The sequence below is a fragment of the Mustela lutreola genome, chromosome 2 (genome assembly GCF_030435805.1).
Source record: "Mustela lutreola isolate mMusLut2 chromosome 2, mMusLut2.pri, whole genome shotgun sequence".
Lineage (NCBI taxonomy): Eukaryota > Metazoa > Chordata > Mammalia > Carnivora > Mustelidae > Mustela > Mustela lutreola.
Genome location: NC_081291.1, coordinates 8,392,107 through 8,410,910, shown reverse-complemented (window position 1 = coordinate 8,410,910; position 18,804 = coordinate 8,392,107). Strand labels below are relative to the sequence as shown.

Below are 18,804 nucleotides of genomic sequence, written 5' to 3'. Positions count from 1 at the left end.
TGTTAGTGAGAAGTGGTTTTCAGGAAGAGGATAGTTGACTTACAGCCAAGGAGATGCTGGGTTGAGGGCCAGACGAAATGCAGCAGAGTCTGGATCAGACTAGGGAGAAGGCTCAGGTCTGGGGCTTCGGGAGCCAGGGTTCATGCCCACCAGCTTGGCCCTGGAAAGTTTGCTGTGTGGTAGGGAGGGTGATGTTGCCCCAACTAGTCCTAGGAAGATGATCTGTACCCGCCCCCGCGGCAGCTGGTGGGATCCTGTCCATACCGGAACTGTCCATTGCTCCTCCACTCGGCAAAAGCCTGGGTCTTCCCTGCAGCTCACAAGGTCCTGCATGATCTGACCTGTCAGATCATGTTCTCAGTTCTTCCCACTTGCCCCCCACATTTGCTCTGCTGCAGTCACATTGGCCTTGTTGCTATTTGAACACACCAGGCCCCTGCCTCAGGGCATTTGCACCGACTGTTCTGTCTGCCTGAAGTCAAATGGCTCCTCTCACTCACCTCCTCTTTCAGACCTTTGTGCAAATCTCACTTTCCCATTGGTCCCCCTTTCCCTCTGTCCCCTCTCTGTTTGGTACTGCAGCCTCCCTGCAGCATTTCCGGTGTCCTTTTCCTGTGTCCTCCCCATAGCTTCTAGAATGGAAACTACTATAGAATTTACTTGTTTAACTTAACAAGTGTGTCTTTCAATATAATATCAGTTCTTCAAATGTATTTTTCACTACCACACCCAGCTCAGTTCCTGTTTGATACAATTAAAAAAGAAAAAAACCAAAATTTGGTTTTTGTTCCTGGTGTGGCACACAGCTCCTAAATCCTTGGAATTTCTCAAGCGATAAGAATGTCTTTTGTATGCTAATGAGAGGCCTGGAGTCTCTAGGTGGCTTAGGATGGGGGCTGCTGTCCAGAAAGACCAAGCCATGGGACCCCTGGGTGGCACTCCTGGGAGTGCTCTCTCTAGCTCACTAGCTCTCTCCCTGACAAATTTTAAAATTTAAAAAAAAGAAAAAAGACAAAGCCAAGACTAGAGGGTGGGAGCCTTGAGCCCAGCCACCTGACTGGGAAGTGGAGGGAAGACAAGCTGGAGATTGAGTTAATCACCAATGGCCAGTGATTTTATCCATCATACCTAAATGATGAAATTTCCATAAAAAGCCTAAAAATGGGGGGCCTGGCTGGCTCAGTCCATTAAGTGCTTTTGGCTCAGGTCATGATCTCAGGGTCCTGGGACGGAGCCCCAGGTTGGCTCCCTCTTCAGCCCTGCTTCTCCCCCCAACCCCTCTCCTTCCCCTCCCCCACCCCCTGCTTGATTCAGAGAGTTTCTAGATTAGAAACCCATCAAGGTGCTAGAAAGGAGGCATGCTGGGAGAGGACATGGAAGCTCCTCCCCTTCTCCATATTGTACCCTATGCGTTTGGCTGTTTCTGATTTACATCCTTTCATAATTAAAAATTGTAACTAAAGTGTTTAGGGAGCACTGTGAGATTTTAATTATCAAGACTGACAGGGAAGGGGTATTGTTGGAGCCCCCTGATTTTGGAGCCAAGTCAGACAGAAGTATGGGTCACCCCGAGACCCAATACTTGAAACCCGCATCTGAAGAGGGGGCAGTCTAGTCGGACTGAGCCCTAAAGTTTGTGTATCTGCCTCAATACTGAGTAGTTAATGTCAGAACTGAACTCTAGGACACCCCATTGGTGCCCCATTGGTGTGAAATCCCTACACACATTTGGTGTCAGAAGTGTTCTGAGAGTGGCTCAGTGGGTTAAGCCTCTGCCTTCGGCTCAGGTCGTGATCCCAGAGTTCTGGAATCAAGCCCCACATCGGGCTCTCTGCTCAGCAGGGAGCCTGCTTCCTCCTCTCTCTCTGCCTGCCTCTCTGCCTACTTGTGATCTCTGTCTGTTAAATAAATAAATAAAATCTTCAAAAATAAAAAGGGGGGTGGGATCTGAGTAAAAAGAGTTCATTCATGACTTAGACCAGGCGCTCCACTGATGTTTGTTGAGTGAATGTATGAACTGCAGAGCTCAAAGGGGAGCTAGACCCACGGACTCACAATACTGTCCCAAGCTTCTCAACTGTTCTCTGTGCCTTTGCTCTGTGGCCTGGCCCTTGCGAGGTGAGGTGAGCATCAAGGGAGCTGGTCATCTCATCCCAAGTCTCCAAACCATCGTCTGCCTGGGGCCGAAGTGATGGACCGCGCTGATTGGCTGGCTGAGACCACGTGACAGAATCTGGTTCTGGGACAGAAATCTCAGAGGTGGGCTGGCTCCAGAGGAAATTGGTGTGTTCTTTCCTGCGATGGGAGGTGACTGAAGCAATAGCAAACACAACCCGTGCTCATTTTAGCTTCCTCAAAATTCCCCCCTGCCCCCCCTAAGAAAGATGGATAGATTAGATAAACCACCATTTTGCAATCTCCAATGAAAGAACTGATTCAGGTAGTTGTGGTCATTGGATGAAGCCCTTGGATTGTTTCTCAGCAGCGGCCACGTCCCGCCCTTAGAATCTTCTGGGTGAATGTCAGAGTCCCCAGACCCATTTTGTGAAAGTTCCCAGAGGGCTGAGAACCAGTGACTTACAGGAAATATGGGGGAAGGAAGAAAAAGATAAAGGATTCACAGTAGAAGCAAGGAGTAAATCCAGACTCTTTTGTTGTTGTTATTTTAAGGTTTTATTTATTTATTTGAGAAAGAATGAGAGGACAAAAAGGAGGAGCAGCAGAGGAAGGAGAAGCGGGCTCCCCGCTGAGCAGGAGCCTGATGTGGGACTCATTCCTGGGATCATGACCTGAGCCAAGGCAGAGGCTTTAACCCACTGAGCCACCCACGCGCACGCTGGTCTCCTTCTGTAACAAAGGTTGGTGGGCTTGGAGAAGAGGAGGAAGAACCCAGAGCAGTGTTTTTCTGAGCAAGTTCTGGCAGCATTGCCTGAGCAGTCATTTGGAATTCAGATTCCCAGGCCCTACTCCAGATCTCCAGTCAGAAGCCCTGGGGGTGCAGCCCCCTCCAGCATCTGTGCTTTCACAGAACATTCAGAGGATTCTAATGCATGCTCTAATTTGAGAACTACTGGATTAGAATAAAAGGGATTTAGGAGACATGACAAGCAAACATGATTTGTGGACTTTATTTGGATCCAGTGCAAAGAAACCAAATGTGTTAAGTCCTGGGAATGTAATGTACAACATGGTGACTATAGTTAATAATACTGTATTACTATTTGAAAGTTACCAAGAGAGCAGATCTTAAAAGTTCTCATCAAAAGAAAAATAATTTAGGGGCTCCTGGGTTGCTCAGTGGGTTAAACCTCTGCCTTCCACTCAGGTCATGATCCCAGGGTCCTGGGATCAAGCTCCACATCGGCGGGGAGCCTGCTTCCCCCTCTCTCTCTGCCTGCCTCTGCCTACTTGTGATCTCTCTCTGTGTTAAATAAATAAAATATATATTTTTTAATTTTAAAAGATTTTATTTACTGGACAGACAGAGATCACAAGTAGGCAGAGAGGCAGGCAGAGAGGAAGAGAAGCAGGCTCCCTGCTGAGCAGAGAGCCCGATGCGGGGCTCCACCCCAGGACCCTGAGACCATGACCTGAGCCAAAGGCAGAGGCTTTAACCCACTGAGCCACCCAGGTGCCCTTAAAATCTTTTTTTTAAAAAATAGAAAAAGAAAAAAAATTTAACTATGTATGGTGATGTTCATTAGACTTACTGTGCAATCATGGGCAATGGCTGTGGTTCAGATCATGTTGGACACCTGAAACAAATATTTTCATGTCAATTCTATCTCTTTATAAACAAACGATATACCAAGAAATCTTTGGGCAAGTTCTTTTGTTTTTGTTTTTGTGTGTGTGTGAATGCTTTGGGGTTTTTTTCCCACAAATTTACAAAAACAAGACAATTGCATGAGAGGGGAGGCCATATCATCCCATTTGGGTACTTAGGGCTAAAACCATTACTAGGGGCATAAAAAATAAAATGAAGGAAAACGGAATCAGGAGGGGCACCCGGGTGGCTCAGTGGGTTAAGCCTCTGCCTTCAGCTCAGGTCATGATCCCAGGGTCCCTCTGGGATCAAGCCCCACATCGGGCTCCCTGCTCAGTGAGGAGCCTGCTTCCCCCCTCTCTCTACCTGCCTCTCTGCCTACTTGTGATCTCTGTCTGTCAAATACATAAATAAAATCTTTAAAAAAAGAAAAAAAAAAAAAAAGGAGTCCGGATAACAGGGCTTTCCAGAATCTTTTATTACCAATCTTTCTTCCAAAAGCAGTGAGGGACTCAGAGAAATAATAATGAGACAGAATCTCCAGCAGTTAGGTAAGTCAGGTGTCCTGCCATCCCCCAGCTCTGTCAGCCTCGTTTGATAAATAGCAGCAAAGTGGCTGAATTCCTGGCAGCTGAAATGGAAGAAATATTGAACCAACCCGAAGGAGCTCTCGAACCCAAAGCAATTTGGAGAGACTGAGAGGGGGCCTGGAGCATCTTCCTCCAGAAAGTGAAGGGCAGGGTTTTACGGAGAGCCAAAACTCTCCCCACCTCCATAGTCAGGTTGGAGTCACTTTGAACTTGTCTCCACAATCAGACTCAGTCGTGAGCAGACTTTTTTCATTTTCCCTTTGTTTCCACAGATCTTATCAACGCCCTCCTCTGACCTACCCTGGGTCCTGCGAACTACATTTCCCAAAAACCCCTGCCCTTATTTCCGGTTAGGTTTGCCCAATAGTAAACACCTACAGGAGATGAGATTGGAGGAAAAGTTGGAGTATTTCTTCCCGGCTGCTTCCTCTCTCCTGTCCGCCCAGAGCTTTTCGAGACGGCAGCTGCGGGCAGATGACCCCTCTTCCTTGGCTCTTGCTTTCCCCACCTTCAGGCCCAGAAGAAGTAAAATCTCCCTGTGTTGCTAGCCCCTGGGCACCTCACACTTCAGCAAGGAAACCCCTGAAAACTTAAAAGGACCACCTGGGGGCTGCATTCTGTTTCCTGCCTTGACTATTATGACCTCGTTGGGGAAGAGAGCGTAGTATAGTTTGCAAACATATATTCAATATAAATTTGTACCATGAAAAAAAATACCCATTTTTAAAATAACAGATCAGATGAATCTCAGCCGGCAGTGATCTGCGGAACAACACTATTGCATCTTGCAAATCAATCTGGGGGCAGCGCCCGAGTAAAAACAAAACAAAACAAAACAAAACAAAACAAAACAACTTCGTGGGGGCCCAGAGGGATGGAGGCTTTTTTTTTTTTTTTTAAACAAAATAAGAGCTTTATTGAGAAAATTCATATATCACACAATTCACCTTTCTAAAGTGTATGGTTAAGTGGTGTAATCCCTTCATCTTTAACGTAACTATTGAGAAGGTAAGATTTATATACGCCGTTTCGCTATTTGTTTTCCATTTGGGTTTTGTCCTTGTTCTATTGCTCACCTCAACTTTCTTTGATGTTAAGTACTTTCTAGTGCAGCGTTTTTATGCCCTTGTTTCTTTTGCTGGATTTTAAAGTTTATTTCTTAGCGGTTGCCCTGGGGACTACAGATGACATCGTAACTGTTCACAATCTAGTTTGGATCAATACTAAGTGAACTTCAGTAGCATATCCAAACTCTACTCCTGTATGTCTCTTTCTCTCCACCCTTCTTTGTGCTATTGTGGTCATATAAGTTACATCTTAATATCAGTCAGTAAACACAGTTTTGTAGGTATTGCCTTGCGCTGATGTCTTTTATTTATTATTTTAAGGATTCTTATGTATTCATTTGACAGAGAGAGACAGTGATAGAGGGAACACAAGCAGGGGGATTGGGAAAGGGAGAAGCAGGCTTCCCCCTGAGCAGGGAGCCAAACCCAGGGCTTGACCCCGGGATCACGACCCAACCCAACCTGAAGACAGACGCTTAACCGACTGAGCCACCCAGGGGACCCTACGGTTGTCTTTTAAATGAGGTAGGAAAAGGAAATTCAGTCCTGGGATGGAGCTCAGGAGCTCAGTGTGGATTCCTGGGGTTCCTCCTCTCCCTCTGCCCCTTCCCCTGCTCATGCTCTCTCTCTAACTCTCTCAAAAATAAAAAAATAAAAAAACTACCATACAGTAAATTGCCCAATTGAAAAAAATCATATTTCGCTGCTGATTAGAATGCCCACGAGGGCAGAGATTTTTGCCTGTGGAGTTCATTGTTGTATCCACAGTGCCTACAACAATGCCTGGTCAGAGGAGGTGCTCAGTAAGGTTTGTGGAGTGAAAAAGTGGATGTTAAAACTCTTCTAATAGCTCTCCACCCTACTCAGAATAAACATCAAACCCCTCTCTGCACCCTACGAGGTCTTTCATGATCTACCCTATCAGTTCCCTGCCCTCATCTCCCCCTGTGCCTCTTCTCACTCACCCTGCCCCAGCTACAGGGGCCTCCCCACTGGTCCGAAAATAAGCCAAGTGTATTGCTACCTCATGGCCTTTGCACCAGCTGTGTCCTCCAGCTTCTCCCACATATGCACATGGTTATCCCTCATCTCCTCAGGTCACTGGTCAAATGTCACCTCCTCAGGGAAGCCATCCCTGGTTCCCTTCCTGATCGTGTCACCCTTCCCAGAAGGAGTCTTTTACTGAAACAATCATCCGTCCCCCATGCCCACTTGAATGGCAGAAATCCCCAGGGGCCAGAACAGTGCTTGGCACACAGTAGGTGCTCAGTGAAAGAGCTCAGTGTGTTCCAAAGGTCCTAGACCTTACCTGTATCACTGCTGCCTCCAGTGAGCCACCACTCAAGTTGAAGCTCTGAGTCTTGGTTATTGTCTAGACCTTGAGGGAACAGCCCTGAGGGTACAAATATCAAAGCAGGCAGGACCTGTCTAAAGGCTTCTGGACTCCCAAGTTCCCATCAGCCCCACCCCTTGGGCCAATGAAATTCCTTTCAGATTCAGGCTGGAGAAGGGGACAAAGCCACAAGGACCTTGGCTTCTTCTCGCTTGATTGCTTCCCCTCTCCCAGCATCTTCCCTGGCTTCCTCGTTCCCTCGCCTCACCCAGAACATACATTTACTCCCCAGTATCTATCTGTTGTGACCTCCAAGTGTAGTGAATAAGAGTATGACCAGATACCCCAAGTTATTGCTAGCTGTGTGACCCTGGAGAAGTCACACATCACTCTGTGCCTCAGTTTCCCCAACGGTAAACGGGACCCACTGGATCTCCCACCCAAGATTTTTGTGAGGATCAAGAGAAAAAAATCTACATGAAGTACATAACAGTGGCCTGAGAGCCAGTATTCAGTAACTGTTAGTTATTTCTGGGTGCTCTTTACATATGAACAGAAAGGCTAACATGTATCTAGCACCTTCTCAGCTATTTACATGTGTTTCCTCACTTATTTATCACTCTAACCTCATGAGGTGAGTACTATTCCTTTTTCTGTTTTGTAGGTGAAGAAACAGTTTCAGAGAAATTAAGAGACCAGACACAGTGGGTGAGGTGATGGGGCCTCCACTTCCCTCCCTGCAGTCACAGACATGCTCCCCTTTCTAGCCCCCTGGCAATTCTTGGTTCTGGAAGCTTGAGTTGCCTTCAGCTTGTCTGGGTTCAATGCCCTTTACTTAATATGCATTGATGAAGTGTCTCCTGTGAGGCTAAGCACTGGGAACCCAACAATGTACAAAACAGATATAATTCCTGCCTGGTGGGGCTACCATTTGAGTGGCGAGCCCAGGTAATAAAACAGCGATAACACAGTCAGGTGGTGAGTAAGCGCTGGGAAACTGTCTGTGCCTCAGTCTCCTCATCTATAAAATGGGAGAAAAGCACTCCCCACCTGATGATATGCCATGGGGACAGAATTCACCAAGTGAACGTCCAGCCCTGTGGGAGCTATCACTCTTCCAGAATGATCATTGTCCATCATTACTGCTATATTTTAAGCCCTCTGTAAAGCAGGCAGTGTAGCCCAGAGAATGGACTCAGGCCAAACCCAGCTCCACCAAAGCCCGCCTAAACCGACATTGAACTGTCCCTGAGCCTCAGTTTCCCCATAGGAGACATGAAGATGGGAACACTGAGCCCCCAAGGCTGTGGAGTCAGAATGAAGTGAACACCCAAGGACGGTCGTTCTCTTTAGCTCTTGACCCCTCTCGCTGGGGTTCTGGCAAATACGCAAGTTTTCTAAAAGTCACCAGCCCTTGGGGTCTACCTAGATGACACCCAGCAAAGGCTCGAGTTACCTCCTGGTGGGTGATGTCCGTGGACACGTTGCGTCCGTCACAGGCTGTGGTCCTAATGGATCTACCATGGCTCCTGGGGCAGGAGTAACCAACCAGTTGTCATTTCAAAGGAGAAGACGGAAAGATCTGTGTATTTCTTCTCCCCACAGGCACTTCCACTGCAGAGAGGAGGATAATCACTTGAAAACTCCCTTTCAAATATCAAAATAATAAAAAACAATAGAAATCACGGTCACCATGGCTACTGTCTAGAGCAATCATGCTATTCTGGGGCTTGTGCGGAAAGCCTCCCTCACTCGAGCCCATCATGGCTCGGAACCCTTCATGGCTGTCATCTTACTTGGGGTAAAAGCTGAATGCCTCACCACGGCCTCCAAGGCCCGGCACGATCTGTCTGCCCAGTCGCCCCTAGCCCTTCCTCTGCCCCCACCCTCCCTCTTACTCACTCAGTCCCAGTCACACCCGTCCCCTCACTCTGTCCCCAGAGCCCTGAATAGTGCCAGGCACACAGTAGGTGCTCAATAAAGATTAGCAGAAGGGCTGTAAGAATGAATGAAACATGTTTGCACCATCTCAAGGCTCGGCAGCCAAAACTAGGATGCCGGAAGCCCCCTACCCATTGTGGGCTGCCCTCCAAGCCTGCCCATGACCCCACAGTAGTTCCTGCACCTAAAACTCAGAGGTGAAACAATCCTAGAGACAGACAATGCTTTTTCCTTCCAAACTCTCCCTGGCCTCAGGAGCCCCTTCTAAACTACCTGCCCCAGGAGCTTCCAATGACATAGGCAGGCAGGTCCTACTCCTTAAATACCAAGACTCAAGAAGTAAACGCCATTGCCTCCCACCCCGGGAGGATGGTTATTTAAAAAAAGGGGGGGGGGCACCTGCGTGACTCAGCGGGTTAAGCCTCTGCCTTCCGCTCAGGTCCTGGTCTCAGGGTCCTGGAATAGAGCCCCGCATCGGGCTCTCTGCTTGGCAGGGAGTCTGCTTCCCACCTCTCTCTCTGCAGGCCTCTCTGCCTACTCGAGATCTCTCTGTCAAATAAATGAGTGAATAAATATTTTTTTAAAAAGATTTTATTTATTTATTTGACAGGCAGAGATCACAAGTAGGTAGAGAGGCAGGCAGAGAGAGAGAGAGGAGGAAGCAGGCTCCCTGCCAAGCAGAGAGCCCGATGCAGGGCTCCATCCCAGGACCCCGGGAGAAGCTTTAACCCACTGAGCCACCCAGGTACCCCCAAATAAATAAATCTTTTTTTTAAAAAAACCCGCCTTCAGCTCAGGTCATGGTCTCAGGGTCCTGGGATCAACCCCCGCCCGCATCAGGCTCTCTGCTTGGCACGTAGCCTGCTTCCCCCTCCCTCTCTCTGCTTAGTTGTGATCTCTGTCTGTCAAATAAATAAATAAAATTTTAAAAGAGAGAGAGAGAGAATAACAAATGTTGGCAAAGGTACCGAGAAACTAGTACCCTTGTGCATTGTTGATGAGAATGTGAAATGGTTCAGCTGCGGTGGAAAACAGTATGAAAATCCCTGAAAAAAATTAAACAGAGAAATATCAGATGACCCAGCAATTTCATTCCGATATGCATTCCCCCAAAGAACTGAACAGAGACTTGAAGAGATAAGCATATGCCCATGTTCGTGCGCAATATTCTCAATAGGTAAAAGGTGGGAATAACTGAAGTGTCCATCGATAGGGGAATGGATGAATCAAATGTGGTATATCTCTGTACAATGGAAGGTGATTCCGCCTTAAAAAGGAAGGAGATTCAGACCCATGCTTACAACCTGGAGGACACTATGCTCAGTGAGATAAGCCAATCACAAAAGGACAAATATTGCAGGATTCCATTTCCATGAGATCCCCAGTGGAGTGACATTCACAGGAAGTAGAATAGTGGGTCAGAGGCGGTAGAGGGTCGTGATGGTCGCATAACCACAAGAATGTACTTGATACCCCTGAACTGGACTCTTAAAGATGGTTAAGAATGCCAGTTTATGGGGTGCCTGGGTGGCTCAATGGGTTAAAGCCTCTGCCTTTGGTTCAGGTCATGATCTCAGGATCCTGGGATCGAGCCCCGCATCGGGCTCTCTGCTTAGCAGGGAGCCTGATTCCTTTCCACTCTCTCTGCCTGCCTCTCTGCCTACTTGTGATCTCTGTCTGTCAAATAAATAAGTAATCTTAAAAAAAAAAAAAAGAAAAGAAAAAAAAGAATGCCAGTTTAGGTTAGGGGTCTTGTACCATGATAACACACTCAGGATGTGGATGGAGCTCACCTTCTCCGTGACCAAGTCCCATTCTGTGGAACAGTCATCTGGCTCATCGTAACCTCTAATTCTTCCTCAGGGTTGCGAAGATGTGCTCCAAGGCCATTTCTTGAACCTCATACATGAAACTGGAAATGATGGGCCCACAAATCAGCAAGGTGCCCCCTGTGGGGAGGTTTCCTGGGGACAGAGCAGGTGGGTGGGGTTCCCCTTCTGCTTTCTTTCTTTTAAGACTTTATTTAAAGTCTCTTTCTCTTAAGAGAGAAAGAGAAAGAATGGGTGGGGGGGAGGGGCAGAGCACGAGGGATCAGCAGACTCCCCAATGTGGGGCTCGAACCCGGGACCCTGAGATCATGACCTGAGCCCAAGGCAGATGCTTAACCACTTAACCAACTGAGCCACCCAGGTGCCCTCCCTTCTGCTTTCTTTTACTTCTTTCACAATCCGCCCCCCCCCCCCGGCCCCCAGCTATGAGTCTGCACTGGAGGAGGACAAATTCTGGCTGCCATCACCCCCGAGAGAGGGACATGGGGAAGAGCGTGGGTCTCGAGCTCCGTGCATCTGGTCGTACCCACCACAAACTTGAATCATCTGCTCTTCTGAATCACCCACATGCCTGCTCCGCCCCCCTCATTTGGCTGGAATGCAATTAAAGATTTGAAGATCATCTTTAGCAACTGAATCAATCGCTGCACAAAAGGGGCAAATTTCATGTTCTATTTTTTAAATCAAGGTCTAAATTAAAAAGTTTTCTGGATGAGGTAAATAGTCACATGGGTTCCAAATCCACAAAGCACAGAGAGGTAGACGGCGGAAAGTCTCCCTCCCACCTTTTTCTCCCAGCCAACGAGTTCCTCCCACTCCACTACAGGGACGGTGACTGTTTCCTGTGTCCCCGAAGAGATATTCGATGTGTGTCAAAGCAAAGCGTAGTCTCATTATTCTTCTCCCTGCGTTATCCTATTCTCGTGGTTCCGCGTCTGGCTGTTGTTAGCAAGACTAGCAGTGGTTCCTGGTGCCAGCCGGATTTATCATTTTTGGGCACATGGGTCTGGCTTCCCGCTGCCAGCAGCCAAGGGCTCCCTGTGGCCTCTCAGCCCACGTGTGCCCTCAAGCAACACTGATGGGAGATGAATCAGTATTGCAGCTCACTCGCCAGTCTAGTGGGAAATCAGCCCCCTGTTCAGTGCTGCTCCCAGGTGCGCCCCTCCCCCCACAGGACTGAGCCCAACTGCCTGCAGGGTCATCCTTTATGGGCAGCATTCCCTTCCCTGCCTCACTACCCCCCACCCCCGTCCCTCCAGGTTCCTCTTGGGATCCCCTCTCAAATAATCCAAGAACTTCAGTATAAATGAACCACCTTCTACTGATGCTTACAATCTCCTGCCTATCCAGGTATATACGCCCTGCTGGACCCCAGCGAGCAAATCCTTGGATGATTTCTAGGGATGGGATAGCTGGGTCAAAGCATCTGTGCTTTGTCATTTTGGCGGATTTGGCTCAATAGCCCTCTGTTTCTGACACCTTTCAAAACCCCAGCAGCTTTCACAGCTTTGCCCCATTGCTTTGCCATCAAGCGCCAGGGAGATGGTGAATGAAATTAACTCGGTCCGTCTCCTGGACCCCTTGAGGGGATGGCGGAGGGTTTTGGTTCTTCGCCCCATGTCTGGAGACCCGATCTCTGGCCCCAGGGACTCATGGGCCAGGTATCACCCCATGGATGGCTCCTGGCGGGGAGGGGTGGTTCTTCTATTGATTGAATTTCTTTCTAATGTGGGGTGGGAACAGCGACCAATGTGGAACAATGTGGAATAGGGCAAGGACCACGGCGACAACTATGATTTCAACAATGAGAATGGTAACTGTGGACAGGAGACACTGGAAGACACAGAGAGGCCGGAGGAGGCTGGAAGCCTGCTCAGCCAGTGTCCCTGCAGGGGTGGGGACTGTTCCTCCCCCAACCCCAGGCCTTGCGGCCTCTTCTGTTTGTAAGAACTCAGCCCCCAGTGGGGTATGGAGCTGCTTTCTTTCATGGGGCATTTTCCTGCATGTTGCGCAGGATGCTGGCACTGAGGTGTTTTTGGAGCCACTAGCTGGAGCTCCGTTTCATGTCCTGCATTTTCTGGGCACCAGGGAGACCCTAGGAGGGGACCTCCAGGTCAGTAAAGGCTCTGTGCATTGACAGCCTGTGCCCGTGGTGATACAGGAGGGTCGGTGGAAAGGACAGAATGGAGACAGGAGGAGGGGAGGAGAAGCAGGCGAGAACTCTTGCAAATGGGGGAGGAGGGCGCTGTAGGGAAGATGCCAGGTGAGAGAGGTCGGTGGCTGCAGGGTTGGTGGGGAGGCGGGAGGAACTTGTGTTTGCTAGCCTATGTTTCAGACAAAATTCACAAGCCCGGTGGAAAACGATGAGAAAGACAGTCAGCAGAGGGGATGTCTTGAAGTCACCTATCAAGAACCTGCTGCTCAGTCTGGGCCTCAGTTTCCCTGTAGATACAGTGTGAGCATGGGACCAGCTCAAGCGGCATCAGTAAGTTCTGGAGATCATCTGAAGGCCAGATGGGGGCAAAGAAGGTCAGCTCCTGGCTCTCCTTTCATCTAGCTGATTATGATTATTAAAATCTGTTTGCTGATTGAGGCTCTGAGTTGCCAGACCATCCCCTGGCTGGGCTTATCTAGTCCTGATATGGAAAGGCAGGAACACTCCGTGGAGACACACCCAGCGACGCCAGGGCCCACAAGGACAAACATGGATGCAGGGCTTAGCAGCTGTGGGACCCCTGACAAGTGGTTCATGTAATAGATTGTGGGGATTAATATTAATATTACTACCTCCCTGTCTCTAGGTGACCAAGGTGGCTGGATAGATATCCAGGAGTCCATATGGCCTACAGGTTTCATCTTCAGAATCTGTCCCTAATCTGCCCACTTCTCCCCGGCTTCACAGCCTCACTCGGCCCAGCCCCCACGGTCTCCCACCTAGACCAGCACAGTCCCTCCACCCTGATCTCTCGGTTGGGCCCTCATCCCCCACACTCTGTTCCCCCAAGGACCACCAGAGGGCGCTTGTGAGCCCCTGAGTCCCAGCGGGACCCTCCTGTGCTCAGAATCTTCTGTAGCTCCCAACACCATAAAAAAACAATTTTGCTTTTCTGAGTGAGATCTCAGAGACTTTGGAGGGACAGGTGTAAAGGGAAAATCGATCAGATTCTCTGGTGGGCTGGACGTAGGAGGTGAGGACTCTTTGATTCCTCCAAGCTAAACTATGGATAAAATAGAGTCCACATCTTATTGAAAATGAAATGGAATTTTTCAGGCACAGGAACTGTCCAATAAATATTTGCTGAGTGGAGTAATTAAGAAAGAAACCGAGATGATAAAGCTTCAGGGAGAAGGAGGGTGGGGGCAGGGTGCTTTTAACAGTGAAGGTTCTTTATGCTCTGAAAGGTAACCGCACTAAGGATCTCCCTGAAACCCCAAATTGAAATAACCAGAGTTTTGCAGCAACACAGTAAAGAAGGAAAACAAAAAATGCTGGAGACAAATTATCCCACCTATCCACTCAGACAAAGTTCTAAGGGAAATGGGAATGGGGAAGCTGGATGCTGGCCTTTGGGGAGTTAGCCAAGGCTACACGTGAGAATAAGCAAGATGCATAAAATCGGCAACACGCTGTCTGCTTGCTCGTGCTCCAAACTTTCATATCTCGTGTACTTGAACGTGTGCTAACGCAGACACAATGATAGCAACGGTGTTGTGTTAGTAGGGACACATACACATGAGCCGATGGAACAGAGCAGTGTGCCCAGGAAAGACCCAAGGATAATGGAAATTAGTGTAGGCAGGAGAGGACTGACCCCTACCTCACACCTCACACCACACACACATAAGCAAACTCCCAAAAGCCAAAGAGCTCAAAGTGAGACACCACAAGCACTGAAAAATAGGGGAGGCTGATGGCAGGGGTTTGTAATAAGTGCAAGGAAGAATTCACCTGGGGGTGGGGTGGGAGTTTGGGGGGATGGGTGCAGATCCAACTTACAAACAAAAGAGTGCCCCTATTTTCTCTGGTTGCTCCATACCACCCAACAAAGCCAAGAAGCACCGTGAGGCAGCCCACTGACGGGCACAGACAGCCAGTGTTAAGGAGATATGCAGAGGATAACCCAAGGACCCTTGCCAGGACAGCCTCTCTGAATTTGACATAGATGCCCAGGCCATCTATGAGGATCAAACCAGACATCTTTAGGACAGAAATCAGACAGGAAAAGATAGTCTGTTAGTTGTATACAAATAGAACTCTCCCAGGGTGTGCGGGGTGGGGGGGTGTACGGGGTAGGGGGGTGGGGAGAGCAAAGGCCAATAAAATCAGCAAAAACATTAAAAAATGTTAATACCCAGGGTTAGTGAGGACGTGGAGAGACATTCTTATATACTGTTGCCGGAAAACAAGATTTTTAAGGGGGAGGGCATGCGGGAGGACACTTTGCAATTCATATTTAAAATCTTAAAGATTTTACAATAAAACCCTTTACCTAGAAATTATATTTGTAAATATTCAGTGTAATATCTGATATCCTCATAGACACACACATACCTCAACATTAGAATGGTCAGGGATGAAACTAGCTGAAGCAATCAGTAATACAGATTGGGTAGGTAAACCATGGCACAGCCATGCAATGGGACTCTAGACACTTATTTCAAATGATGCTCCAGGACAAGGGTTGGCCATCTGTGTGTGTGTGTGTGTGTGTGTGTGTGTGCGTGCCTGCGTGCCCACACGCGTGTGCACATGTGCGCAAAAAGCCCCAGATTTTGTGAGTTTTGGATGCCATAAGGCCTCTGTTGAAATAACTCAGCTCTGTCAGTGTAGCTTAAAGACAGCCATGCACACTTCATAAACAAATACATTTCATTTACAAATAAATAATATCCATCTATCCATTTATCTCTCTATTTACAAGGCTGTAGTTGTCTGACCCTTATTGTCAGAGGAAGATGTTTACCAATATGGCACTCATGCTCTTTGGGATTTATGCAACTGAGCTGAAAACTAATGTTTGCACAAAAGCCTGCGCATGGAAGTTTCCAGAAGCTTTATTCATCATTGCCAAAACTGGAAAGCAACCAAGACAGCCTTCAGCAGGTGAATGGATAAACTGTGGTACATTCAATGGACTATTAGCACTAAAAAGAAATGAGCCATCAAGCCATGAAAATATATGAAGGAAACTCACAATCATATTGCTGAATGAGAGAAGCCCATCTGAAAAGCTTACGCAGTGTACGATCCCAAGTATAGGTCATTCTGGAAAAGGCAGAACTATGGAGACAGTAGAGGACCGACAGTAGTGGTCGCCAGAGGTGAGTGGGGAGGTAGGGAAGATGGGGGGGGGGCACAGAGCACCCTTATATGGTGAACTCCTCCATGAATACTAAAATGGTGGATTCATTGTCAAAAGCCATAGAATGTCCAACGCCAAGAGTGAACCCTAATGAAAACTATGCATTCTGGGTGATGATAATGCCCATGGAAGTTCATCGATTGAATTGTAGCAAATTTACTGCTCTGGGGGGAGTGTTGCTGATGGGGGAGGCTGTGCCTGTGTGGAACAGGGGTATATGGGAAATCTCAGTACCTTTTGCTCAATTGTGCCGTGACCCTAAAACTGCCCTAAAAAATAAAATCTATCCAAGGGTGCCTGGGTGGCTCAGTGGGTTAAAGCCTCTGCCTTCGGCTCAGGTCATGATCCAGTGTCCTGGGATCCAGCCCCGCGTTGGGCTCTCTGCTCAGCGGGGAGCCTGCTTCCCCCTCTCTCTGCCTGCCTCTCTGCCTAATTGTGATCTCCGTCAAATAAATAAATAAAATCTTAAAAAATAAAATAAAATCTATCCAAAAGGAGGGGAAGTTAAATTCTTCTAAAGGGAAAAAGTGGATCATAAAGCAATAGCTTTCCTGTGTTCATTTTGCTGTTTTTAAAAGGTATATAGAAAAATCTGGAAGGGTATGAAAGTGGTGATGGTATTTATTCAGCACTGTTCCCAGTGATAGGCATAAGCTCTTTAAATGTTCCATCTCATTTAATTCCCATGAAAATGTTACAACACCAGTAACTAGATGAGGAGTGATATTTAATAACCTCCTTTTTCCTGGTGACCTTTCCTTAATGCCATTCTGCTATCAAAACAATTGCCTTTTTTTTAAAAAAAAAGATTTATTTTAGGGGCACCTGGGTGGCTTAGTTGGTTCAGCATCTGCCCTTGGCTCAGGTCACGGTCTTGGGGTCCTGGGATTGAGCTCCACATCAGACTCCTGGCTCAGTGGGGAGCCTGCTTCGCCCCTCCCGCGGCCCCTCCCCCACTCTGCTCCAGTGATCTAATAAACAAATAATTAACAAGTAAACAAATAAAATAAAAATCTAATAAACAAATAAAATCTTAAAAAAGAAAAAAGATTTATTTCGAGAGAGGGGAGGGGCAGAGGAAGAGATTTGTTTTTTGTTAAAGATTTTATTTACTTATTTGAGAGAGAGAGAGGGGGCATGAGCATGGGGAAGGGCAGAGGGAGAAGCAGATCCCCATCGATCTGATGAGGGACTGGATCTCAGGACCTTGGGATCACAGCCTGAGCCGAAGGCAGACATTTACCAACTGAGCCACCCAGACACCCAAGAGTCTTTTTTTTTTTTTCTTTTAAGGATTTATTTATTTATTTATTTATTTATTTGAGAAAGAGAGAGAAAGCACATATGAGTGGGGGAGGGCCAGAGGGGGAGAGAGAGAATCCCAACCAGGCTCTGTGTTGAGCTCATGGTCGGGGGACGGGCTTGATATCACCACCTGGAGGATCACGACCTGAGCCAAAATCCAGAGTTGGCTGCTTAACTGATTGTGACACCCAGGTACCCCAAAACAAATCCTTGTTAACAATGAACATTTTGGGTTGCTTTTATAGTAAGAAAAAAAAAGGTGTTTTGAAAAATTTAAAGGACCGCCCAAAACAACCACTACCTCTTTCTTTTTTTTTTTTAAGATTTTATTTACTTATTTGACAGAGAGAGAACACAAGCAGGGGGAGTGGGAGAGGGAGAAGAAGGCTTCCCGCCAAGCAGGGAGCCTGATGGCGGAACTCAATCCTAGGACCCTGGAATCATGACCTGAGCCGCGGGCAGACACTTAACAACTGAGCCATCCAAGTGCCTAACAGTCACCCTCTCTTGTCCTTCCCAAACAACTTAGTGTTCTACAGGATTTGACCTAGAGTCAAGCTCTTCTTCAGCCACCAATCCCAGCCCCAACCCCCTCCCCTTCTGCCCAGCCCCCGCCATCACACACCTCTGTGCTTGATTTCACTGACTCTGGGTGAACAGAGCCTACACCTGTTCCCAGTGTGTCCTGCTCCTCGTCAGTCTGCCCTACATCTTTCCTGCTTCCCTGGAGACCACCGATCTGGATGTCAGTGAATTTGGATCAACTTATTTCTGTCTTTGAGGGAGCCAGTTATGGAGGAAGGGCTGCAAAGCCCCAGGGCCTGAGTGGTGACATACTTACAACTCTGAAGTCATTGAAGAAAGATAACAGTCTCTTCAGGGAAGAATACAGAGTGTGCATTTCATCCATGTTGGCCAGACCGGGGGTTCCGGACGTTCAGGTCAGCATCTTCCTGAATAAACCTCAGGGCTCCTGTTTCCCCTGATGGTATAGGTCTAGGATCAGGGGCACCAAGGCTGACTTGTCCCTCTCTCTCCTGGCTGTCCGATCATCTGCCAGCAAGGTGCCCCAGCAGCCACCCCTCCGCAGTCATAAGCCTTTATCACGTCACAATTGGATGCCAGAGCGAGGCTCCCTGTGTCCGGGAAGCAGGTACCCTGAGCTATCCCTGCCGGTTCCTCATTCTCCAAACAGGCTGCACCTGGGGTGGAGAAAAGGCATGATGGGCTGCCCTCGTACCCCCCAGATGCCACTTGGGCCCTGTGGGCATAGCATTCAGCACTGACCGCTCTTGCGGTTAATGCCCCCACTAGACTGGGGGCTCCAAGTGGGCAGGGTCCTGAGCTCTGCCCTAGTCACGGTTGTGTTCCCAAAGCTTGGCACACAGTAGTTGCTTGAGAAACCAATATGGAATGAATGAATGAAGGAGCTCCAGGAAACAGGAGCTACAAGCCATCAGGTCGCCCAAGCTTCTGCCTTCGCATTCGCTCACATGACTCATCCTCACCCTCCTCACGGGGCTCAGAGGACAAGGAAACTGCTCAGGGAGACCCAGGGATCAAGGTCAAGGCTGGGCTTTGAAACTCCAAGAGAGACAGGAACGTGGGAA

At 48.1% G+C, this 18,804-nt stretch overlaps 1 protein-coding gene across 1 annotated transcript; it reads right to left on the bottom strand.

Moving 5' to 3' along the window:
* Window positions 1-4,229: 4,229 nt before the first annotated feature.
* On the bottom strand, window positions 4,230-18,335 carry TSPAN16 (tetraspanin 16). The gene is given in 10 exon segments (XM_059159079.1): window positions 4,230-4,385; window positions 4,388-4,397; window positions 6,733-6,816; window positions 8,213-8,305; window positions 8,307-8,370; window positions 10,456-10,548; window positions 10,550-10,596; window positions 12,285-12,359; window positions 14,524-14,724; window positions 18,036-18,335. Coding segments are annotated over 10 exon segments (771 nt in total). The 5' UTR covers window positions 18,105-18,335; the 3' UTR covers window positions 4,230-4,350.
* Between the last annotated feature and the right edge of the window lie 469 nt (window positions 18,336-18,804).